General features: G+C 44.8%; 1 protein-coding gene across 6 annotated transcripts in view; it reads left to right on the top strand.

Annotated features, from left to right (window-relative positions):
- PLEKHG5 (pleckstrin homology and RhoGEF domain containing G5) overlaps positions 1–26,621 on the top strand; it is a 1,536,154-nt gene that overhangs the window by 1,107,564 nt on the left and 401,969 nt on the right. For all 6 annotated transcript variants that reach the window (XM_069610302.1, XM_069610307.1, XM_069610303.1 and 3 more), the window contains one exon: positions 275–377. In XM_069610302.1, the coding sequence (XP_069466403.1) occupies positions 275–377 (103 nt within the window). The remainder of the gene's footprint in view (positions 1–274; positions 378–26,621) is intronic.

Raw genomic sequence — 26,621 nt, 5'->3', positions numbered from 1 at the left:
CACCACTTTTCCACTGAGTGCACCACGCCTGGGTTCACTCTTCCTTCATTGACATGGGAGAGAATTTCAGGAAGCTTAAGTATAGTTCAAGCCTCAAATTGCACTTGCAACTAGCCATTGGTGAGGGATAATTCTCGGTTGACGAGAAAGGAATAGTGTGCTGTGAATGCTGGGAATTGAAATTGACTTTTTATGCCTGGCTAGTAACTTTCAACTTGAACATGCATAGGCGTGTAATTGTTACTGATATTTTGTTATTTCTGTCTCCTTGAAGGTTCCATTCTGGCCCGCAACATCTCAACGCGGTCATGCCCACCTCGGACCAGCCCAGCTTCTGATGCGGAGGAAGATGAGGACGGGTTGATGGATGGAAAAGGGTAGGTGCACAACTAATTAAGCATTTGTGGAAAACCTCTGCGATTCAAACTGCAAGAAATGATTTTATGTAATTGTTTTTCTTTTTATTGGCTATGGTTATGTAGCTCAGGTCTAGGATCGAGGAGCCCCAGAGTTTTTTTCAACGCAAGAGGAGGTGGTAACATTAATTAAACTGTCAATTTTGCTTGAGGAAAACTGCGACCATGCAGGTCTGCTTTTCTCGGCAGCATCCCAGCCCGTGGACGTGGTTGATATTTTGTAGTGACTTCTCTCTAGACACTCAGACTCCCTGAAGATCGGTGTGGAGGTTGACTATCCTCTGGGCAAAGGATGGAACACTGGGATGCCATAGTGTAAGAATAGCACATCTAGATTGTACCATTTACACGCACTGTCCATCTGTAAGAAAGGAGGCAGTTTAGCACAGCGTTGTTGACACCCATGTAGGAGGAGAATGTGGAGAGCAGGAAAGGTTTGTTGACATTGTCGTAAGCTGCAATGAAATACAGGATCACAAAAAGGCATGGTCACCTTTCAGAGAGTCTTAATGCCTTTTTGCCAACTTAATTGTTAAATGTCTTTCACTCATTCAGCGCCTCACCTCTATCCTTTTATATAACTACTCAGTCCTTTACTGCTTCCTCTCCGCACTCTACTCTCTCCTCCACAGAACTAGCTGTACTACTTTGTCTTCTCTGCACTACTACCCACTCTTCTACACTGCCACTCTCTCCCCTTCACTTCTACCTCCTCATCCAAACGACTACCCCCTCCAAACCTTCTTCCCCACTCACACTTTTCCCTCTAATAATCGCACCCACTCCTCTGACATGCACACTTGCAATGCAAACCAACTTGCACGCACCGACTAATACCTCAGCTGTTCTACGATTCGTTTATATGCGCTTGTCTACCATCCTTCCGCCTGCTAGTGCTTGGTCTGCCAATTCCTCCTCCTCTGAGCTCACCCGAGCAACCCACAACCTCCTGTTTCTGGGGCTCTTTCTTAACCCCCTGCCTGGCCTCTGGTTGGCAATCTGGCCATGACCAATCTGGCAATGTCGTCCCCACCCAGGAGGTGTTAAACACAACAAATGTTAAATATAGTGTTTTAAGCCCTGCCCCTTTTCTCAGCGCAGGTCCGCAGCAGAACAACATTGGCACTACATGTTTTATCCCATCCAGGTTCATTTTAGGGAGGTCTAGCCTGATGTCTCCCAAGTTCAACACAGTTTTGTGAGTGGTAGAGAAATTGGTTTTAGGCCCCAGAGTTCTAGGGGGTGAGTGGCGTGGTGGCTACGTAGTCTCCCTCTCCCTCTCCCTCTCCCTCCCCCTCTCCCTCTCCCTCTGTCTCTCTCTGTCTCTCTCTCTCTGCCTCTCTGTCTCTCTCTCTCTCTCTCTCTCTCTGCCTCTCTCTCTCTCTCTCTGCCTCTCTCTGCCTCTCTCTCCCCCCGCGGGTTTCCCACTGTACAGTGATTGGCTTGTGCTGCTGCCAGGCCATGTTTCTTTTGTTGGTCTCTCGCCGCAGTTCCTGTGTTGACTTCATTTCTGGAACAGGAAGAAAGAATCAGACAAGCATTTATGACAGGTGGCACGGTGTGATGCAGATATAATTATATAAATATAAGCAGGCACATGGGTAGATTACATGATTCGGGGCACTCTCAACTGCCCCCACTTCCCCTCTGAGCTAGGACTGACCCTGGATTCCTCACTGGTAGGCCTCCCCGCCTCCTGAGGATGTGAGGGTGTTCCATTAATTCTGCAGAAGGGCAGGTTATGGATCATGTCAAACTAGACAGCATTGGCGAGAGGAATGGTGGGTGTTGGTGGCGTGAGGTGGGACTATGGTCCACAGTGGTATGCTGTGGGAAGACGTGGTGTTGTCCGTTCGTGCACTTTCAATTTTCTGATATATGGTGTTGATTTTATTGATGACGTATGACTTTGTGTTGGAGGATATTTCATTGGCATGTGGGATGAAAGGGGCTATTGCAGTGTTTGGTAGCCTTGAAGAGGGCATTGCTTTCTTGTTAAAATAAATGTGTGGTTTTGTGAATTTCACTTTTATAAGTAAGTGCTTAGATTTTAGAGCAGCAAAGAGCTTATGGGTTTTGTTAACACATCAGATCTTTTCTAACTTCCGGAGTGGTGTTTTTGGGGGGCAGGGGGAGTGTGGTCGTGCATGTACCAGAATGTGGTTCTCTAGCTTCTAACCCTTTAGTATTTGGTCGAGTTTGGGTGTCTCTAAAATCATGTAACCATGGTTGTCAATAAAGGGGTGTAGATTGTTGGTGTTGTTTGAGGGGTTCAAGACGAGTAGTTTGTAAAAAGGACTGGTGTGTTTCTTTTTTTTTTTAAAGGAGATAGAGATTCTATGCAAAGGTTTGTTAGTCTTTGTGTGGAGAGTTGTGTTGGTAATTGGTGCAGTTGAGGGGGTTAGTGGGATGTTGTTAGTTTGGGAGTAGCAGAGATCATGAGGTCAGTGGTGCGTTGTGACTGAGTGGGTGATATACGATTATAGGTTATGCGAAGTGGTGATGTAGAGGAGCGAGGAAGGATGACGTCTTTAAAGCAAGTGCCAGGTAGATGAGGGGTAGATGAGTTTGGGGGAAGTGATAAAAGAAGAATTTGTGGTAGCTTGGAGGGAGGGATTGCAGAACAGACTCTACAGTCCTTTCTATGTTAGCACATGTGTGGGCTCTGAAGAAGCAAGTGCACGCTTGCTGCGGTGCTCTCCCACATTTAAGTTGGGAGCATGCCTCACTCAAATGAGGGCACCCATGGCGCATTGACCCATTGTACTGTTCAAAAACAAGCATATCATGCCACAGAGGGGGTTGTGTACATTGTTTCCCAGTTTGCCACTGGTGGGACTTAGGAACGGGATAAAGGATGGTCACTGGGCTGAAGCCATGGACTGCGCGACACCCTGCAGATCACCTCAACCTACACCCTCTCCCTCCTGCTGCTGCACATTGGCACTGAGCACACATTTTGTGGTGAGGCCCAATGTGTTTAAGCATATTAGCTACAGAGCATGTTCTCCCTTCTGAACGATCCTCTTTGAGCTCATTTTGATGAGCCCTCTATGAATGCAGATAAGTAGCGCAGGCGCAAAGCTCCTTCAAAATACGAAGGACCAGTATTTATATTTCTTTTATTACAATAAGTGTGCCTGTGTCACATTAGTAAAGACATTCTGTTCAACGCTTGGTGGGGTATAGATTCCAGCAAAGTGAATTCCTGTGCTCCAATACCAATGGATTGAAATTGACATCTGTGCTGTCATTTTACTGCATTGCCATAGAAACCACCACACAGATATTGGATCTGGGCCTGCACGCTTTGCACCCTTGTGAAAGCAACTTTTGCATTTGGTACAGCATGTTTCTTAGTTCAACCGTAAGTTGTTAAATTGGGGGAGGAAGTAAAACCAAAGTGAATTAATGCTGGGGTAGCCCGCCACAAAGAACCACGCTGACCCCGATGAAAGGTCCTAGAGTGTTTATTTTGCGATACAGTCTGACTTTATGGTCAATTAGAGAGTTCTCTATGGTTCTCAGGACTTGGTATTTTAGCACTAGGTATCTCTATCTCTATCTCTCTATCTCTCTCTCTCTCCATCTCTCTCTCTCTCTCTCTCTCCCTCTCTCTCTCTCCTCCTCTCTCTCGTTCTCTCTCTTCTAGCTCTGGTGGTGGTATTCCTAATACAATGTCTAACGGACTCCATAGGGATCTTCTAACTGTCCGTCACCTATCCCCGCTTAGTAGTCTCAGGGGTAAGAAATGGTCTTCTTTTGCCCATCGTCACGCTCACACCTTTCACACCCTTTCGGACCTGTCCCTTTCTCTGCTGGTCTCTCAGGCAGTTCTCCCACCATGTCACTGTCCCTCCAATCCCTCACTCATCCTTTACACCTCCACCTATCGATCTTCGTTCTTCTCTTACTCCTGCATTACGGTTGCTCGCAACTCCAACTACCCTTTCTTCCCCTGTTAGCGTCTCTTCCTTTCTTTCCCTCTATGACAATAACTTCTCTTATTCCCCACTCGCTGTAACTCTGCCCACTCTGCCTCTAGTAGTGTTCCTCCTCTGCTCCTACCACTACCCCTTTACTACCTTACCACACTCAGGGTTATGGCGCCCTGCTCACACCTCTCACTAACCCCAGGAACACCCAGGGATAGCATGCCCTGCACACCCTTCTCATGTGCCTCTTTCACTCACTTCTCCCACTATCTGTTTACTCCCTTCCAACTACTCCACCCCAACACCCCTACCACTACTCCACTCCGCCCCTACTCCTACTCTACCTCTAAAACTCACATTCTCTCACACTGACACTCCACAGACCCCCTCCTTAAGAATAGCTTCTGCAGGCCTTTCGCACTCGCCTCCACTGGTCTCTCAGACGTCCTCCACCCGCCGTCCTCATCCAACTAACCCACACCAAAGCATTCACACAGGCTTACTTAAATACCCCACCCCTCCCAGGTTTGGCCGCCCCCTGTTCTTTTGCAACTTGCTGTCCAGTGGAAGGCACCCAGAGACAGTGGTGTGTAAAGATGTGAAACGGCAATGCCTCTTTTGTGTCAGTGAAAGAAAGGGGAAAACGCTGCTTCCCGACCGGCATCTTTTGCGGCTAGAAAGAGCTTGCGTTACCAAAGCTGTGTATACAATACACATGGTGGAATATGTATGTATGTAGGTGATTTCTATAGCACAAACCTACCTAGAAAGCAGGCCTTTCTGGAATACGGACTGGCATTGCACCCATCAGATTCTTCTCAGTCTCTGATGGGTGTTGGTACACACTTGTCCATGGCGGTATTGCACCAGCGTTTCTTCTTCGGTGCATGCCAGAGACTCTCAACATGGCGCATCTGAAGGCTCTTAGTCTCACAAGCAATGGGGTAAGAAGGGAATCCATATGGGTCCCCCAACTGTGCAGCTAGGACCTCCTACATCAATACTAATGAGGGAGAGCCTTTTGCTTTGTGCATGTTGCTATTACGGGAACCCTCATGGCAGGAGTCTACAACCTTTGGCTCCCCTGATGTTTTGCTCTGCAACTCCCATCAGGCCATACTGGTATATTCAATACTTAAGAATCATGGGAATCGTAACCCAAAACACCTGGAGAGCCGCAGGTTGAAGACCTCTACGATAGGGGCACATAGCCTCCCAAAGTAGGTGCACAGTGTGCACAACCCAATTACTGGTCTACCTTTTGATCCCCTCACCTGAACTGTATAATTGTACAGCCCACTAATGTGTACACCCTTAAATACACCACTCGTGTCTCATTTGGTTTTGCAAAAGGAATTTGCTGCACAGACCTTCCGCACAGTAGCACTGAACAAGGGTTCTGCCATCTAGATCTGTATTTAATGCTGTTTTTAGCCGTTCTAGCTACATTATTTGTATATACTTTTAGCAGAAGTACCCGTTCGCCGGACAGGTTCTGTAGAAAGACATGATAACACTGATCCTGTAGGTTACTGTTCCGATTCGTTTTTTGCTTGATGTGCTTTGCACCCTGGAGTAAACTGCACTGAGAATGGGCGCATGTGGCTGGCGGCCATACCCCAAAGTAGACATGGAGGGGAGGTGAGAGTTGGTCTGCTGTAGCGTACTGGGACCTTCTGTGCTCTCTCCACCTATCGCCTCACCCAGGTGTGGTGCAGTTAATTGCAGTGCAACTATCTTGTAAACTGTGCATGCTATGGCCTGAACCTCGAGTTTTTTGTTCTTCGTGTCTGGGCCGATCTTTCTATGACCACATTGATGTTTCGCCGATTTCAGGCAAACCTCTCATGTGTGAAGGTGCTGAAATCTGGGGAAAGGGGTTAGGGGTCCAAATGTCATGTAGGTGTTAATGTCTGGAGGGTTTGAACAGGTAACTATGCAAACTCTGGTGCAGATTGGTCAAACAATGTTTAATTTCATCAGGAACAATGCTTCGCCAAACCACAAACACATTTTTAACTTGTGCTGAAATCCATGGAACAGGGTGTCCAAATGTCATGTAGCCAGTAATGTTCGGAGGGTCCTAACCGGTAACTATGCAAAATGTGGTGCAGATTGGTGAAACTTTGGGGAATTGTATAAGGAACAATGCTTTGCCACAAACCCACAAACAAATTTGGGCTTTTGCTGAAAATTCGGGGAAAGGAGTGGGATGTCCAAATGTAATGTAATGAACAACACTTTGCGTTTGTGGCGGGATTTGTGGCAAACATTTTCACTTTTATATATATATATATATATATATATAGATTAATTAACTGAGGTGTAGGAGCCCCTCTACAAAGAATGGACACGTCCAAATAACCTGTTCTTTGAGTAGGTTGTCTCTCGAGAGGCTCTACAACTACAGTTTAGCTCACTGTACATTTCACAGAGGAGAAATATCCATTTGCATATCAGTGTGGTCCCACCCAGTTAGGCAGTCCAGCACCAAAATATTAGGCAATACCTCCTCTGAACAAGAGTAACACCAGCAACCTCAGACGCATGTTTCAGCCTTGTTGGGCCTAATCAGTGAGGTGAAGCTGTGCCTCTCTAAGCACAGTGAGAAACGGGTCCACGTCTAGATTACCCTGGGTAAGCGAGGGATAAACCCCACGTATTACTGTGAAAGGTGCACAGTAAACCTGTTTTTCTAACATGTTCGTCTGTGGCTATTGGTAGCTTATAGGGTACTCTGTTGTTTTATTTGAAGCCTTTTGGGGGTGCCTTTTCCCCTCCCTAAGACGATTGAGAGACATGGGCATAATGATGTCTGGGAAAACGATCAAACAAGATGGTTCCTCTCGCTTGAGCGACATTTTCGGAGCGTTGCTTTTTGGCAGCACCCTGGGATTCCCTCTTCATCACAAAGGATGAATTCAAGGATGGGATTTTCTCTAGAGCACCCAGCAGTCAAGAGAACTATTGTTATAGCAGTAGCTACATTTTCCTTTTTCAGAGATATCAAAGAAACCCAATTATATGCCTGCGGCCATTTCTGATTCATTGTGAATGTGGGTTGTAAACTGGATTCCAGGATCCTGGCACTCAACAGCGGGGCATTTGAATGGTTCCCGAAACTGAAGAACGTTTGATGTGCTTGGCCAGTGGCATCATCGGTATCGGGGTACAAAGAGACCTACTTTCAAACGGTAACCCTATTGTTATGGATTCGCCTGATGAAAAATGTCTTGTGGCCGGACTTGTTCAGGGCCCTGAGGGTTTATGGTTAATATGGGTAAGAAGCCAAGTGCTTCCCAGCACCCAGGAGGTATTTGTACATTAGATGGGAAACTATGTTGGGAGGGTGGGAAACAGTGAATGGTGCAGGTACGATTTCAAAATATCATCACATTGTAATATGTAGGTGAATCACCTCCCAAGAAGACCCTTTACCTATTATACAAAAAACATCTTCTGTCAAGCAGTGCCAACAGGTTGGCCCGGTCCTCAAATTACTTCAAATATTTAGGCAACATGAGATGTTTGATTGTGTGTTCAGTATATGAACATTTTGGGCTTCATTCCGAGGTGGGCGCAAAGGGATTACCGGCACCGGTAAGGACCCCGGTGCCGGTAATCCCTTTGCGCCCTATTCCGAGGTCCCTTTGCGGCCCCGTCCTTAACGCCTGGTTTTACCAGGCGTTATGGACGGGACCCACACATGGCCTTCAGAGCTAATAACGGTACCGCAATTTGCGGTAGCGTTATTAGCGCATTCCTCCTTCCCATTGAGCCCTATGAGGGCCGGAATGGGAACGGGGAATGGCTTTTTCCGCAAAGGTCAGACTAGACCGGTAATTCCCCATTGAACCAGGGCGGACGCGGTACCGGTAATGGTGCTAGTCATGGCGCTAATAGCGGCATGACTAGCACCTACCTTGGAATGAGGCCCAATGTCTGGTAGAGATACCCTAACAAACACTGAGTTTGGATTGATTCAGAACCATGATAAAAGTATTGCTAAACTAAGGGGTGAGTGCACTGTGTCCTTAGAGTGAGTGATATCGACATTCATCTGACTTATTCAAATAAAAAAAAAAATAGGTAGACACATAAATCATATTACAGTAAACAAAACACATTACAAGCAATGGATTTATATATGTACAAAAAACACAGAAAGCAATAATTACACAATTCTATACTCCTCCTTACTACCACCTAAAAAAGCACAGAAATCCATCATTTGACATCCTTACAATACAGATCATTCATTGGCTAGCATGTCCACTAGCTTGTTTTATTGTAATGTGATATATGTATCTCTATCTGTTTCTTTAATCCGATTCATTTTGGTGTTTCTCACAGTAAGTAATGCTTTAGCTATTTAGTTTCCATTGCATATATTGTAGTTATGATTCATTCAATTGTTACTGTTCTTTAAATTTTTATATATATAATTTCAAATATACTATAGGTTGGCTATTGCCGCCCTATAGTTAAGTTAAAACCTATTTGAATTGACTTTTCCCAAAAATCTCTTGGTAATAACTTTAGACTGGCTGGCTGGATTTGACAGAAGTTTTCCAACAGAAATATCTGGCACGCCGCTGACAACCCTGCCCCCCCCCCTTCCCCCGCCGTACATTTCACACCCCATCCCACCCCGGCCCTCAAAATGTATGTTTTAGGGAAAATTCATTAAATTGTTCAAACGTTTTCAAGAAAACAAAAAAGCAATTTGCAGCCTTTTCCAAAAATGTGGACATACAGCGTGGCAGATATTCCTTTTTTGGTTTGGTGTAAATCTGTACAATAGTTCTAAAAAAAAATTGGTGGTGGGTCCCCTGGTCCACGCATGACTTTATATATCCTATGGTGCATTCCGTAACTACCACCCTCCATGTACACCATTCCTCCTTTCTAAGTCCCGCCACCCCTCTCCACAGTGTAAATCATCCCTGACCGTCTCCTATTTTCCCCTCTCATCCGTCACTTTCCATGACGCGTTTTCAGAAATAAAAAATATTTATCAGTTTATTTTTGTCCTTCTTTGGTTTTGCCTTTGAGGTGCGCCTATAAGTTGAAATGTTGTATTGGAGTGCAAACATGAAGGAGATTGGATGTAACCAGGTACAAGTAGATTGGGGATGTTGGTTATTTACACACAGATCGACCGTGCATGGTCCTGGTACATATCACGCAGTGATATGTAGCTGTCTGCTTTATAAGGCCTGCAGTGTTATTTCTAAGCAGTCTAATTAGCTTCTAGTGTTATAAAAAAAAATGTCTTCACCCTGTGTGCCTTCAGCCAGTTGATTTAAATGTAATTGGTTTTCTGACATCTGTTCCTTGCACTGAAGTCTTGGTTAAAACATGCATTGGCCAAGCCAACATTGTGGGATTGCATTTAGGTTTTAGATGGGGATTTTTCTGGCAATATACTCAGGCATTTTACACTATTCCAACCTATGCCCTCTTATGCCAATGACTACCCTTATATCGGTACCTGGCAAATGCCAATCACATGCTACATAAAAGCCAAAACGTGTTGCTTTTCCAATGCTTTTTACCATACATTGCATGAGTCTCAAACTCCCCATTGGAGAAACATGTTCATTAAATCAAACTGACCAGCACCAAATGTAATGAATGCTGCCTGTGATCAAAGTGTCTCGCGGCGGCAGAGCACACCCAGCTGTTGCTTCAAGTCCGTGTAGACCAAGCTTCTCAATTCTGGCTTTGAACTCCCCAATTAAGGGACTCATTCACAGAAGCGTTTTATAATGGCAAAGCCCAATTGAAAAACGCTCTGTGAATCAGAGCCTAAGTGTTTCAGGGAGTGTGTGGGATTAAGCTCACACACTACTGCTGTTCAAAATGGCTTCTTTACAATGTATAATAGATTTGCTATGTTTTACTCCTTAATACGAATGTTTGAACCAGTTTCTTTACTGAGTATTGCTTTGAAATTAAACTTGTGCAAACGTATTTAGTCGTTATTTGTATGTGCATTTATTTATTTTTAAAATATCTGCTTCGGGCATCAAGCGCTGCTAGAAGAGGAGTGAACTTTTCACATCGACCACTAGGTGGCAATGTACATCTGTGGGAAACGCAGACCGACTTGTTCAGGGATGCTGATGGTTTAATAGATGGTGTTGTGGAATTACTAGCCTTCTAAACGAGTTCCGTCCGTGGCATGATGGGAAACAGCCGCTGGGTGGATCGCTCACCTGTTAAGTTCTGTCTTATTGACTGACGAGAGACCGAAGTTAGCAAGTTCGAATCCCGAGCCCTTCAAATTTCGGAAGACAATATGATATGATAGGTTATTTATAACGCGCTTAATACCCAGAGCTTTCTAAGTGCGGATCCGGTGATTGAACCTGTGGTGCTCTGTGTCGTCTTGCTTCCAAGGCGAGCACGTTGCCCCTGGAAGCAACCTAAATTGGGTAAGAACGGCCATCTACCACTATCTATTACACTAGTGCTTGTTTTACTGGTGTCCCTAGAGCCGCACCAATGACCCAAAACCTAGTATGAAGTTACTATGTCCACTGAGTAGAGAAAGGCAGTTTCACTAGGGCAAGTACTAGTAACATTGTAGCAGTCGCCTCCCACCACTGCCTGCTCACGGGTATCTTCCCATTAGCACCCAGAGAAGCTCGACACGCGTGCTTTATTAACTGGTATAGGGCGGCGCTCTGAGCAGCCTCACAGCTGCTTGTCTGTGTGTAAAGAATAAAGAATTTGGCTCTGATGGATTAGAAACCTCACATTCTGACCTTTATGATGTTGCCAATTCATAAGAGCTGCCATCGTAGCGTGCCAGCTTGGGAAATGTACGTGGTATTTTTTTAATTATTATTATTTATTTTTTTTGCAAAGGCACCACCGGACACAAGAGAGTCTTATCCCTCCATATTTGTAAATCTAGACCCATCGGCTTTCCCAATGCTTGCCTCAATGGCCGCCCGCCTCACGAAGATTGCTTGTTGGCCAAGTTTTAATAAAATACAGTATAAGGAAGGCCAGCACATTTTTGGCAGGGTGTTTTCTTGTAAAGTTCAACAAATAATTAAATCCTTTTTTTTTCTGAATGACATAGTGCATTAGCAATTGTAATTGTAATTGGTTCTTTATAACGCGCTGCCAGGCTATTTTGCAAGTCTATGCAAAAAGGACGAGCATTCTCGTCCTTGGCACTTATGGGGTAATACCCAGAAGTTTCTAAGCGCTGAAACGGGGATCGAATGTTGCTCGGTGTCCTCTTGCTTCCAAGCTGATCACGTTGCCCCTGAGCGATCCTCCAGCGACACAGTAAATACACATGTTCAATAACTGGAGCAAAGTTGAACCCCACTGTTTGTAAGCCACACAACGTGTGCATGTCATCATATAGACCGTTTCCATTGCGAAAAAGGAAATAAATATTTGTCACCTTTCAACTGAGTTATTATCAGTGTTTACCTAATGGCCCTCCTTGCTATCAGTCCTACCTGATCGCCAGCATCATGTGTCCCTGGCTTGTGATCATGTCTCCATTTGCCAACCTCAAATACGACCTGTCTTGATAGCATGAAGTACAAATGCTGCAGATCAGTGGGGGGCGACCTGTGGCTCTCCGGATGTTTTGGACTACGACTCCCAGGTGCCCTCACCATTCATTTTACGCTGGTTATGGTTGATGACAGTTGTGGTCTTAAACATCCGGGGAGCCAAAGGTTGCTCGTCCATGCTGAAGGTTGTGTAAATCTCTTTAGAAAGCACTGCCTCTGCAAAAGAATGACCATTCCTGCAAGCAAAGTGGAAACGGTGGGGGACAAAGAAACCTAGAATCTGGTGAACCTGAACAAAAAAAGGACCATTCCTACAAGCAAAGTGGAAACGATAGGGGACAAAGACACCTAGAATCTGGTCAATCTCGACAAAAGAATGACCATTCCTACAAGCAAAGTGGAAACGATGGGGGACAAAGAAACCTAGAATCTGGTGAATCTTAACAAAAGAATGACCATTTCTGCAAGCAAAGTGGAAACGGTAGGGGACAAAGAAACCTAGAATCTGGTGAACCTGAACAAAAAAAGGACCATTCCTACAAGCAAAGTGGAAACGATGGGGGACAAAGAAACCTAGAATCTGGTGAATCTTAACAAAAGAATGACCATTCCTACAAGCAAAGTGGAAACAATGGGGGACAAAGACACCTAGAATCTGGTGAATCTTGACAAAAGAATGACCATTCGTACAAGCAAAGTGGAAACGATGGGGGATAAAGAAACCTAGAATCTGGTGAACCTGAACGAAAAAAGGACCATTCCTACAAGCAAAGTGGAAACGATAGGGGACAAAGACACCTAGAATCTGGTGAATCTCGACAAAAGAATGACCATTCCCACAAGCAAAGTGGAAAAGATGGGGGACAAAGAAACCTAGAATCTGGTGAATCTTAAAAAAAGAATGACCATTTCTGCAAGCAAAGTGGAAACGATAGGGGAGAAAGAAACCTACAATCTGGTGAATCTTAACAAAAGAATTACCATTTCTGCAAGCAAAGTGGAAACGATAGGGGAGAAAGAAACCTAGAATCTGGTGAATCTTAACAAAAGAATGACCATTCCTACAAGCAAAGTGGAAATGGTAGAGGAGAAAGAACCCTAGAATCTGGTGAATCTTAACAAAAGAATGACCATTCCAACAAGCAAAGGGGAAACAGTAGGGGAGAAAGAAACCTAGAATTTAATTGAAGCACTCAGCCTCTGGTGAATCTTAACACTATAGAGAGAATGCGTCTTCTTTTGCCACATTTTATCGCTCTCAGGGTGGCGTAGAAAACCACTGGATTACTGGTGACATCAGACCGTCTCTTCTGAGTGCCGCGTATTGCGCTCTCTTTCCGCATACCCTTCACAATGGATTAAGATTATTTTCTATTTTCGACTCTTTTGGAAGCTAACAAGTCACAGGCCAAAGGCATGATATGCATTGCAGCATGGACGACCACATGTCTCTGATTAAAAAATGGCACCCTGACGTTGAAGACGGGGGCCGTTCCTTGAAGTGAGCAGTACGACATGGGAACCTCTGCACTTGTATATGTTTGTAAATAGATTGCTTCGGACGAAGGGAGATTGAAACTTAAAGAATTCACATTTCGAGACATCATCACCCTACTGACGAGAACATCCCTTAAAAGCTGTGTACTATAATTAAGTGATTATGGTACATTAGTTAATAGGCCTGAGAGAAGCAATGGCCTTTAATGCGGGCTAAAGGACATTCCCACCTGGTAATGGTCCAAAGGGTGGTGCATTATTGCCACTAGGACATTTCACCAAAGTAGAGCCCAATGTTCTGTTTAAAACAATGAAAGACGAAGGAGAACATTTGGCATGCTGGGAGTAAAGCTCTATTCCAGCAATTACCACCCAGAGAGGCAGCGCCAGACAGTCAGGAGGGCCGGAACACAGGCTGCATTTGTGTTGTATGTCAATGCATTTGCTCTTGCTGGCTAGTGCCTTCCTTTCAGGGATTCCTTATGGTGGCTATGCCTCCCAGCCTGCTGCCTTCCACGGCTCCCACATGCCATCTTCACTGTCCCCCGCTTCTCTAATCCAGTTCCTTTTTAGGTGCCGCCATCCTTTCTCCAAAAACATCCCGGCAACCACCTTCTTTACCAGCTCTGCCGCCTCACTCAACTATTAAATACAGATGTTCGCATCATACAGTATAAGGTTCCCCCGAAGACCCCTGCCCGCCCACCCCCTCAAAAACATCCTAGCCTCACCCTGTGCAGTCAGCATAGCATGCTCAATCCTCAACCACTCCCTAACATCAGGAACCTACTCGGAATCCTTCAGAACCTCCTACATCAACCCCCCCTCAAAAAACCTATTTTCAGCCTACTCCTCCCCCAGAACTACTGGCCCATCTGCAACACTTGCTTCTTGGCCTAACTCATGGACTGCAGAAAATACAAGCAGCTTGGCCATTTCACTGAAGCCAACAACCTCCTGGACCCTGCCCAATCTGCTTTCAGACCGCTCCGAGGAACGGAGTCAGCAATAGTCCGTCTGGGACAACCTAAAAAGAACAGCGGATGCAAAAGTTTGCTCTGTACTCACTCTCCTTGACCTCTCTGCCGCCTTTGACACCATCAACCACACCATTCTCCTAGAAATGCTACACTCTTCAGGAATCCAAGACACTGCCCTCTCTTGGATCTCCTCTTTCATCTCTAATTGCTCACAGATCATTTTCCTCCACCCTTTCACCTCTACTTCATGACCAGTACCAAAAGGGGTCCCACAATGAGCATCCCTAGCTCCCCTCCTCTTCAACATCTATCTGAACCCACTCCCCACACTGATCCACTCCTACAAACTCACCAGCTACAACTACACAGACGACACCCAGATCATCCTTAAAATCCCCAAATTGCCTGGCTCCAACCGTCCAGATCTGTCATCATGCCCCTCGGATTTTGACTACTGGATGCCGACCAACCACCTCATCCTCAATTCTGGGAAAATGGAAATCCTAGTCTGCAGAAAAACAGTGACCATTCCCCAACCTATTCCCTGGCCTCACACCCCCTGTCCCCTACCCAGCAACCTCCATCTCGGTGAAAAACCTCAGATGCACACTGGATACAGATTTGTCCCTCCCCCAACACAAGAACTCTTTTCCAGAACCTGTTTCTTTCCATCTATGCATCCTAACGCATACCTTCCCATACCTCACCTATCCTCACTGCTTTTCTGCCATCTCCATCTCCCCATCCGCTTAGACTATGCAAACTGCCTTTACCTTGGCGCCCCAGCCTTTCAGCTAAGGAAACTGCAAAGAATCCAAAAGACTGCATCCCACCTGCTCACTAGCCTACCTCCCAGAGAACACATCAGCCCTACACTAAGAGTCCTCCATTGGCTTCCTATTTCTCAACGCACTACCATTAAAGCCATGTGGATTACTCACTGGGCCATCCACAACACGGCCCAGAATTCCTCCAAGACAAAGTCACTCACTACCACTCCTCAAGGACACTCAGATCTGGCACAGCATCTCCCCTAGTTGTCCCACATTACAACACCACCAGACTGGGTGGATCCTCCTTCTCTGTCCCAGTTCCGATCATCTGGAACTCTCTGCCTGTGCACATCTGCAGCATTGTCAATCACTTGGCATTCAGAAAGGCCCTCAAAACCTTGCTCTTCCCTTCCTCCTCTTGAAACCCTCTCGCACTCTGTACTGTCAATACTTGAACAGAAACACTGACCCAAACCCAACACCACACCTACCTATCCAAACCCCCACTGATGCTAGCAGCATTCGCAGCGGCACATCGTGACAAATATTGCACATCACCCCCATCCCGTCCCTCCTTGGCCCCTCTCCCACTTCTCAAACTTTCAATCAACAGAGACAACAACTGGCGAGACCAGCCAATCGATTTCGACCTAGAAAAACAACATCAAAGATGAACTCCATCCACATTTACGGTATGTATACCTTACACCACATCTGTGGGCACAGGCAGCAGGCACGACCACCCATCCATGCACTCTAAAACACAGCTATGGCTATGCTATTCCAGTCTAGCAGTTTGAATAGCCATTCATACTGAAACCCCTGACGTACTTCAACACCTCTTCCATTAGTATACAGCAACAACCGGTCTAGCCGGGGACATATAGAATCTCCGGCACTAGCACTCTATCCTAAACCACCAACAGCTCTGTCCACATGCCTGACCTCCGGGCTGCTTACTAGAGCCTAGCCAGCCCACTTAAGTCCTAACCTGGCAAAATGCTCGCATGCATCTTTAAAAACTCTTAGAATCTCCCACAAATGGACTGTGTTCACTGAGGGCGTTCCAACCACAAAGCACATTGAGGCCATACAATTGGGGAAAGGGTGCTATATAAATGACAAACACAATACTATACAATGCAATACAATATGATACAATACAACAATTTCATGCATAGTTTCTGTCTATAGCATGTTGCTAAAATGAACAGGCATCCTGTGGTCTGTCCCTTTAATGTCTTCATTGCTATGCGATTGTGAATGCTGCGTATGCTATGCTTCAGACTGCGGTCTACCAGAAATCCAGGTGGGTGTAGATGGTCAATCAACAGTGGCAGTGTAGTGATTTAGAAATACAACAGTGGGAGGGGGTGGCTTAGCGCTATTACGGAATGGCCGCCTGATTTTTTTTTTTTTTTTTTTTGGCCCCCTCCGGTGTCTCAATTATATTTCCTCATATGAAAAACACAAGACAATAAGAAGGATTCTTCTTCATGCCTGTATTCCAGACTTTGGGGAGTGGTAAGCGGTGCGCTCCGGTGTCTGCAAGCTCTGCAAAGGATGAAACGTAGATTGCTTGTTAGAGCCGGTGGGCACAGCCTGAATCAGCAACATGGATTAGAAAAAAGAGCTGACGGGTTCTGTCAGCTGCTCAGCATATGTGCAGCAGAGGAGCCGCTTATCGATAGGGTAGCAGTTTTCTTTATAACAAGTGCTATTAAGTAATACAGAAGCACAGCATTAAAGATATATCACCATTTGAACACACAGACATACATGTTATGCCTATTTATGATACATTGAACATTATAAAGGCTTTTTGAAGTACTTTTATGTTAATTCTGATCTGACTAGGAACTTCTTTTACCTAGCACTTTTTCTGCATTTTCCACATGCTCAATCTTGCTATTATGTTGCTGAGACTCAAGTACTTCATGAAGAAAAACATGTTTAACATATGACTGCCTGTTCATACATTTTGAATGGATCAATGAACAGATGTCCAGCGCTTGACATACATGGAAACCTGAATGCTCATATGGATACCTAAGTGCTAATTGTAAAATGGAGCACAAAGCAACCTAGAATTTAATAATGAAGAGCTGAGGTGCCATAACAAAATCTTATTAAAGTGCCTGTGCTATTGTCACTAAAGTAAGGATCTTCTTAGTAGGGAGCCGCCCTACAGATTAGTGGGCACCACATATACGTGTTAATAAACTCATTCTACAGGCCGTTTATATTTTATACTATAACTCTTAATAAAGTGCATTATTTATGTAGCATTTGAACCGTCAATTAAACTTGATGCACAAGGTTTCTCTTGCAGTACACTATCTACATAATATAAACATGACCTAAAAAAAAGCCTTCTCAAAGATGGAGCATCAACATCTTCTAACAATGTTCCTAAGAAACAGAAAAGCGATTCTCCCATGCCCAAAAATGACCCACAGGACCCTGTCATGATAGCTATTTTGGATCAAACCCCTCAAACCTTTCATGGAAGCTACAACTGCCAAGCTGTAAATGCTGGATGATAAATGGTCCACATTTGAAACTAGAATAAACGAAGTTGAAAGAAGGGTCATCAATGCGGAAGACGTCACAGGGAGAGTGGCTGCTCTAGAAAATTCATTTTTATCTCTCCAGAAGCAAACTGAAAACTTAGAAAATAGGAATAGGAGGAATAACTTACATATTGTGTGCCTTCCGGAAAGCATTGAAAAGGAGAATCCCATTCAATTCCTATATTATATGCTTCCGATGCTTCTAGATCTCCCTACATCCATGCAATTCAACATCCAAAGAGCTCAACGTGTGGGTCCTAAAATCCCATCTCGGAATGCTCCTAGAACTTTAATCTTTGCCTTACTGGATAACACCCACGTCGTCCTCATCATGGACAAGGCTAAGCAAAGAAAGGAACTTGAGTGGGAGGGCACCAAGATTTACATATCTCAAGATGTCTCTAGCGCCACAGTAGCAAGGAGAAAAGAACTGTTGACATTCAGACCGGCACCTAGGCAACTAAACGCCAGATATGGAATCATCCATCCAGCTTCTTTGAAAGTCACCCTCAATGGCCACATGTTCACATTACAGGATCCAGCTGATCTACGGAGCTTTATACAAAAACATAGAAGAAATGGACACTTCAAGACAAGCTACATGAAGATACCTTGTATTGGAAATGCCGTCTATCTCATGATAGTTTCACCGAAGTGGGGCATTGGGTGAGCTGTTCCTAATCTGGCTCTCCACCCCTGCTACCATGGGCATAATTTCAGGGGGGGACAGGGGTGTTTGTCCCCCCAACTTTAATGGCACACCATTTTGTCCCCATGCATTTGACTGGGGTACCTTTTCTTCAGATGTCATGCCCCCCAACAATTTCAGCAAAGTTACTCAACTGCCTGCTACTTATTGTTTCAACTCAGACATGGTTTGGAGTGGCTGTTTCCAGTTAGTCACTACTTTCATCGTTATTTTTTAGTTCTTATATATATTACAAAATTCCATGTCAACTTTGTTTGTCTTCCCCTTTCCCTCTTGTTTCCTTCCCGTTAGTCTATTGTTGCAACATTCTGCCAATTTTGACTGTGTGCGTGCATACATTTTCTTGAATGCCCCCTATGTCTTTTAATATAATTTCATGGAACGTTAAAGGTCTTCATAATCCTGTCAAAAGGCAGAAAATCCAATCCCATCTTAACAGGGCTAAACCATCTATATCATGCTTGTAAAAGTCTCACCTCTCACAACCGGAAGCTGCCAAACTGAAAAGTCTATGGGTCGGGCACATCTTTTTGAGTGCAGCATGTGGAAAGAAAAATTGAGTTATTACTATTAACAAGCATCTCCAATGCAAAGTAATTTCAACAGAATCTGATGAGGTGGGAAGATGGGATCTAGTTAAGCTTCTTATTCACTCTAGTGAATATTCTATTTTAAATGTATATGGTCCTACCAATGCTGACATTACTTTCTGGATGTTTGGATCTAGCCCTAAGAATCTCATTGTTTGTGGAGACTGTAACGAGATCATGGATCCTCTTCTTGACAAAAAAATCAATTGTACGCTTTAGGAACACTAATTCCCATGTACAATTTACTAACTTTGTTTCTGGACTAGGCCTTATTGATACATGACGTCTAGTCCATCCTGCAGACACGGAATACACTTTTTATTCTACTCTGCACAACTCATTTAAAAAAAAATGATTGTTTTAATGTCCAAATCCATGTTAGATGCTAAAATAGAACCCATTGCCCTGTCAGATCATGCTCCCGTCCACATTCAACTTTCTAATCTACATAATTTACATCAACATAACAGATGGAGATTCAACTCAGCCCACCTGAAAGATGAACAATGTACTAAATTACTACAGCAACAGTATACCAATTTCTTTTCTGAAAAACTTAATGAAGTCACATGCATTGATAACAATTGGGATTGCTATAAAGATGTAGTAAGAGGCCAGCCATTAAAAGGAAAAAACGTAAACAGGAATCCGAAGATATCCTTAAAACAAATATCTCGAATCTGAATATATACGCACCAACTCTGATTTAATCCTTCCACAAATAACTACATTTAGGATTCAGTATACAAATTTGGCTACACAATATTCTTGCACTAATCTCCTAAAGTACAAATCAAAAATGTATCAATTCTCTGATAAATCTTTTAAATCACTTGCTTTGAATCTCAAATTGAAAACAGATAAAGCCAGGCTTGCGGTTATTAAGGATCATAATGGGAACAGAGTCCTTAAGGATAAAGATATTCTACAAGCCTTTGTCAAATTCTACCAAGAATTCTACTCCTCTGAAGTATCACCAAATAGTACTGCCTCAAACTTCCTTCGACATATACAACACAATTCATATGCTAACACTAATCTCCAAACATGAAATGCTCCCATGCATGCAAGTGAAATATATAAGGCTATAAAAGACCTTAAAGGAAAAGCCCCAGGCCCAGATGGATTCTCAATTGATTTTTCTGCCCATTTCAATAATTTTTTGGTACCCAAGCTTCATGAACTTTATACTTCCTTTATTTCTAATGAAAAAGCCATGGGGTCCTTTTTGGAAGCAATGCTTATTGTGTTTCCTAAACCCAACAAGAACCCTGAATCAGTCCAAAATTATAGACCCATATCCCTAATTAATACTGATTGCAAAATGTTCCCTAAAATTTTAGCCAATAGACTGAATCCTTTTCTTCCGAATCTAATAAAAAATGTCAAATGGCGGTTGTCTTCAGCGAATATTAGACTCTTCACTTATGTCCTTAATAGCATTAGGAGATCTACTAATCTGTATACTGCTATAAAACTCAATGCAGAAAAAACATTTGATAGGGTGGAGTGGAATTACATGTTTAAAGCTCTTAAATGACATGGCATCCCTGATTCTTTTATTTCCATGGTGAAAGTACTTTACTCTAATCCAAGACAGCAGTCTTCATAAATGGTCATATGTATTCCTCTGTTTCTCTTAGCAGAGGCACCCGCCAAGTTTGTCCCCTTTCCCCATCCTTTTTTTTCTTGCATTGGAACCGTTCCTAGAGGCAATCAGACAAGAAGAAAATATAGCTGGTATCCTCTACGGTGATATTCAGATTCAGACTGCTGCTTATGCAGATTGTTTTACTCCTCCTGAATGTAACCGACTCTTGTCTAAATCACTTACTCAACATTATCACACATTTTTCTTTAGCATCTGGGTATAAACTTAACATTGATAAATCAGAGGTTTTGCCGTTGAACATACACTGTACCAAGCATCACTGTTCAAATCTGGGAATGAAATGTTGTCCCACAGGTATTCAATATCCAGGCATCTTTAAAACTTCCTCTATTAAAGATCTTATAAAACAGAATGCCGCAAATGTCCTTGCTAGAGTTAAGGATATTACTAGTTCATGGTGCCCTCTGTTTTTATCGTGGTGGATAAGGTTGAAGTCTGTGCTCCCTATTTCCATTCGGACATCATTCTTTAAATCTATAGACTCATATATTCTTAAATTCATATGGGGAAAGAAGAAACATAGAATTTCATTATGTAAACTTAAAGCCCATAGAGTGGACGGTGGAGTTGGCTTTCCTGACTTTAAAAAGTACCATGTGGCATTTGTTTTGCGCCAAGCTCAGTTGTGGTTTATCCCCACTAATTTGAACCCACCAAACTGGATTCTCTTGGAGAGAGCGATGATTTTCCCCCAAATCCTAACGGATTACCCATATATTAAATGAACCAATAGATTCTTTACCAGTAACAGTATTGATATCACCATTGTATATCATAGATCATATCTATTCCCGTCTATCCCCAAAATGTCTCAATTTGCGTCTCAACATATTTGGATGAATCCCCTGATGAAGATCAATAAAAAAAATTATATGTTGGAAGCCATGGCTTTCTCTTGGTATTAGGGGCCGGATTCACAGTATGTTTCCCTATGGGATTGCGCCATTATAAAACGCTTTGGTGAATGAGGCCCTAAATATGTGGGACAACTCTTTGTTCCCGGGATACCTCTTACTTTTAATGAGATGGTAACCAGATTTCATATGCCAATGATTTTTATGCACCAATATTTAAATTTGATTGATGGGATTGTGGTAAATTATGATTTGCTGACACAAACTGCTAATGTTTATCAAGCTAACAAAGTACATCATATGTTTAATCAAAATGTCACAGCCTCAATATTTTATAAGATCTTTATATCCATGTCAGATGACCAAGTTCCATGGAAAAGTCAAGTAGCTTGGAAACTAGATTCCTCCTTTATGGATGCCCAACTAATATGGCCCTCTGTATGGAAATACATTTCTAAGCTATTGTTTCGGCAAGTTTGCTCCAGACTTTGCACTTCTTCCATCAAAGAGTCGTTATTACTCCATTAATTCTCTTCAAGGGTGTTTTTTTGCAAGATGAAAACTGCTGGAGCGGTCTTTGTTTGAGAGGCTCTTTCAAACATATTGTCTTTGATTGTATCAATGTTAAAACATTCCGGGAAGCAGTATGGAGTATGATTCAATCCTTTTTTCATATACGGCAAAAACTTTGCATGTCCCTCCTTTATCTGTGCAGCTCAGCTGTTCGACCTTCAGTTGATAAGAATGAATGCAATCTGTTTGATCTCTTTATTGCAATAGCTATCCAAACTATCACGTCTAATTGAAAGGATCTCAGACGTCTGCACTGTAAAATTTGGTGGAACTCTGTATGCAACATACACAGAATGGAGAAATGTAATGCTTCATCCCCACTTTTACAGGGTGAACATGAATTGAAATGGAAGTCATTCATTGAATATTTAAAAAATGTATTGCCTCATCCTTAATGAATACTACTAATCTGTTGCCTTTTTCTGTGCACTTTAATGAAGGAACATTATCCCCTGCCCTCCCTCTGTTACTGTTTGTCTCGTATGTCCTGTCTGTTGAATTCTCATAATATATACTGTATACACCTATACGTTTATTTTGAATTTGCATTTTATGCATGAGGATATAGCTTGTATGTTTTAGCATATCAGGCCTTTATGCATTATTAATCCACTTTGGAATAACTACTTTTCCTATTATATATTTACATTGAACATGTTCCTATATGTTTCATATTAGCCTTATATGCCAATGAATTCTAATAATAAAAATGAAATGCTGCAATTAAGCACATTGACACTGCCTGGTAAGATAGTGAATACATGAATATTTAGATACATTCTCCAGCATTGGATCTTTCATGGATTCACATGCTTAGAATATTCCCTGTCGACAGACTGGGAACCCTCGGTAAGCACATAAAGCCTTTTCCCGTAGGAAAAGGTTCGACACTTTTGTGTCCTATCTGCGTCGGTTTGGGCCACGCACGCCCGCCCCACTGGGACATAGTGGTATAAATGCCCCGCCCCCGCGGGTCCCTTCAGATTTCAACCGTCTCCAAAGTGGGAACACCTTGTGTATTTTCTACTTGGTTAGGTTGTGCTGTTGCGGTTTTTACTCCTAATGTCGGGGAAAGCACTGTTCCGCCCGTGCTTTACGTGAGGCCTAAAGAAGGTGTACGAGGGGGACGGACATATGGACTGCATTTACTGTCTGCACCCTCATCACTCGGCTGACAAGTGCGACATATGTAAGGGCTTCTCCCAGAAGACTATTAAGGATCGGAATCGCAGACTTGTCGCATGGTTGAACGACGGAGCAGGGGCATACCCGCCTTCAGAAGTGGGCTCCACACGCAGCGCGGCCTCGGTGTCAAAATCTTCAGGGGCCCCGCGCCGCTCATCGTCGTCGGAACCCCCGGTAAAGAAATCGCGACCGGTGGACAAGGAATCGTCAGTAGGCCATTCCAGGGACTCTTCGTCGAAGAGGGCCTCTTCGTCCTCATCTTCAACGAGGAAAGACAAAGACAAATCTAAATCCTCCTCGGGCGATCATCATAGATCGACCTTGAGTTGAGAGAAGGAGAAACGCAGGTCGAGTTCAGAAAAAGCGGGAGCAGCGCATAAGCCTGCAAGACCTCCACCGTCGTCGACGGCTGGGCAGTCGTCAACTACTTCTCTGCCGCTGGCGCAGTTGGCATCAACCATTCCTGGATCCCAGGCGTTGACGACGTCGACGACGGGGCCAGCGATTGCTTAGTCGACGGATATCCCGCAAGAGGCCTGGCGTCCAGAGGTCTATGACCCAATTTTGCTGGACACACTTCTACAGCAGGAGGCCTTGTCGGTGTCCTCGGGCGACGAGGGCAAAAGGATAGCTGCCCCTGCAGACCTGGGGTTGCAAGTTACCACACCTTTCTCCGTGAGCATTCCGGGTTCTGCACCCCTGCTTAATCCGCAATCAGTTTTATCATTGGAGGTCTTGTCCACGCGGCAAACGCTGCTGAGGACACTGGATGACAGACTGCCTCGAACAGCTCCGGCCAGGTCGGTCGTCGATGAACCGGGCCCATCTCGCCATCCACCACCTTCAACCCCTACGGCAGGGCCTCCAGAAGCAAATCTCTCGGCCCCACACCACGAGGAAGGGGAACTGTTGGATTCGGAATCAGGCAGCAGAGCGTCATCGGTGGTCTCCCTTTCCCCCTCCAGGGATCCCACCTGGGAGTCCGATGCAGAGTTGGAAACCCTGAGGAGCCCGGCTCAGCCATCTCCCCCGGACGATATCGGGTCGGTTCACAACATGATGGCCAGGGCTTGCACGGAATTCGGGCCTGCACAGGAAGAAGAAAAGAAGGACTGTTTTCTTTTCGACCACATGGGTAAAAAGAGAAGGTCAGTGTTTTCAGTGCCCATCCTGGATCATGTGTGGAAGGAAGGTCTTCAAACCATGCGTCACCCTTTCTCAGAGCCAGCGATGAAAGGTCGCCTAGAGAAGAAATTCAAAGCCCCAGACTCTACTCCCAAGTGCCTTTCCTCACAACCAACACCTGACTCTGTGGTATCGGCGGCGGCGGCGAGAAAGGCAAGGGCTCAACACAAGTGTACGACCCCCCCGGAAAGTGATGCTAGACGACAGGATGCTTTCGGCAAAAAAGTCCTGTCGGTAGGTGCTACCACGGTGAAGGCGGCCAATTCTCTCGCCATAGTTGCTAGATACGACGGAGAGATGTGGCATCGGTTGGCGCCTATACTCGAACACCTTCCGGATGAACATCGAAAAGTAGCTATGTTGCTGGTCAGGGAAGGTGAGGAGGCTTCAAATCATGCCATTAATATCGCAGTAGACCTTGCGGAGTCCGGGTTTAAGCAGGTGAACAACGGCGTAGTTCACCGACGATAGTCATGGCTAAAATGCACCAACTTCCGACCGGAGGTGCAGTACAAAGTACTAGATATGCCTTTTGAAGGAGACCTCCTCTTCAGTGAGAAGGTCGACGAAGCCCTGAAGGGCATGAAGGAGGACTCAGACACAGCACGTTCCTTGGGGGCCCTCCAGAGTGGTCGGTTTTTCCGGTCTTTTCGTCCCTTCCGAGGAGCATTGGGGAATTCCAGATTTTCAGCGTCTAGGGACCGACCCTTAGGTAGGTCGACATATTCCTCTCAGGGATACAGGCGAGCTTCACAAGCAGCTAAACGTCGCCGGGACTACCAGGCCCACAAGAAGAGAGCAGGCTACTCGTCGTCGACGAGGGATAAACAGAGCAAGGACCAGCAATGACGGGCATCGGAACGTTCTGGGGGGCAGAGTGTCATGTCACATCAACGAATTGGGAGCTATTAACAACAGATCAATGGGTGTTGGACACTGTAAAATATGGACATTCCCTGCAATTCAAGAGCCACCCTCCGCATATTCCACCGGCGTGTGTAGCTCAGTCCCATCTGAGCATGTTGCTGCAGGAAGTAGCACTTATGCTGCAAAAAGGGGCTATAGAACTGGTCCCGTCGTCACAAAGGGGTCAAGGGGTTTATTCCCGATACTTTGTGGTGAAAAAGCCGAATGGAAAGTGGTGTCCCATCCTAGACCTGTGCAAGCTAAACAAGTTGTTGAAAAACATAAAGTTCAAGATGCTCACGCTCCAGGAGGTGATCAGGTCAGTTCAAGAAGGGTTTTTTCTGGCGTCTCTGGACCTGCAGGACACGTACTTCCACATACCGATGTGTCAGCGACACAAGAAGTACCTAAAGTTTGTGGTAGGGCGGACTCACTACCAGTTCACAGTTCTTCCCTTTGGACTGAAATCTTCCCCCAGAACGTTCACGAAATGCCTAGCTCCGGTGGCAGCCTGGCTGAGAAGGCAAGGCCACCATGTATACCCTTATCTCGACGACTGGTTGGTGAGGGGGTCCTCCCCGGCGTCGACGCACATGAGTCTACAGGACACCATGAGCCTCTTGCAACAATTGGGGTTTGCGATAAACTTCGAAAAATCCTCGTTAACGCCATCAAAAAGCTTGGTGTTTCTGGGTGCACAGTTCGAGACCCAATTGGGGTTAGTTAGACCATCCCTCGACAGGATCACCAGGCTCAGTCGATTGGCAAGTCAGTTGAAATTCAATTCCAGGCTGTCGGTGAGAAAATATACATCAATCCTGGGAGCTATGGCATCCTGCATTCCTCTGGTGCCCAACTGCCGCCTTTTCATGAGACCAGTGCAACAGTTTTTGGCGGATCAGTGGAAGCAGGCTCAGGGCCTCTGGTCAGACGGCTGACCGTCGACGACAAGCTTCTATCGACTCTTCGGTGGTGGAAGAGAGTTCAGAATATTTCCAAAGGAATGCCCCTGCAGGAGCCGGAGTTTCGGTTCACCGTGGTGACGGACGCGTCCCTAACTGGCTGGGGAGCGCACATGGGCGCTGCAGACGCAAGGCTGTTGGTCTCAGAAGGAATCTCTCCTGCACATCAACGTTCTGGAATTGAGAGCAGTCCGCTGGGCCCTGAGGGCGTTCCTGCCTCACATCAGGGGATCCACAGTGAGAGTTTTGACAGACAACACCACG

The sequence above is a fragment of the Ambystoma mexicanum genome, chromosome 8 (genome assembly GCF_040938575.1).
Source record: "Ambystoma mexicanum isolate Mex_15411 chromosome 8, UKY_AmexF1_1, whole genome shotgun sequence".
NCBI lineage: Eukaryota > Metazoa > Chordata > Amphibia > Caudata > Ambystomatidae > Ambystoma > Ambystoma mexicanum.
This window is presented reverse-complemented; position numbering and strand designations above follow the sequence as displayed.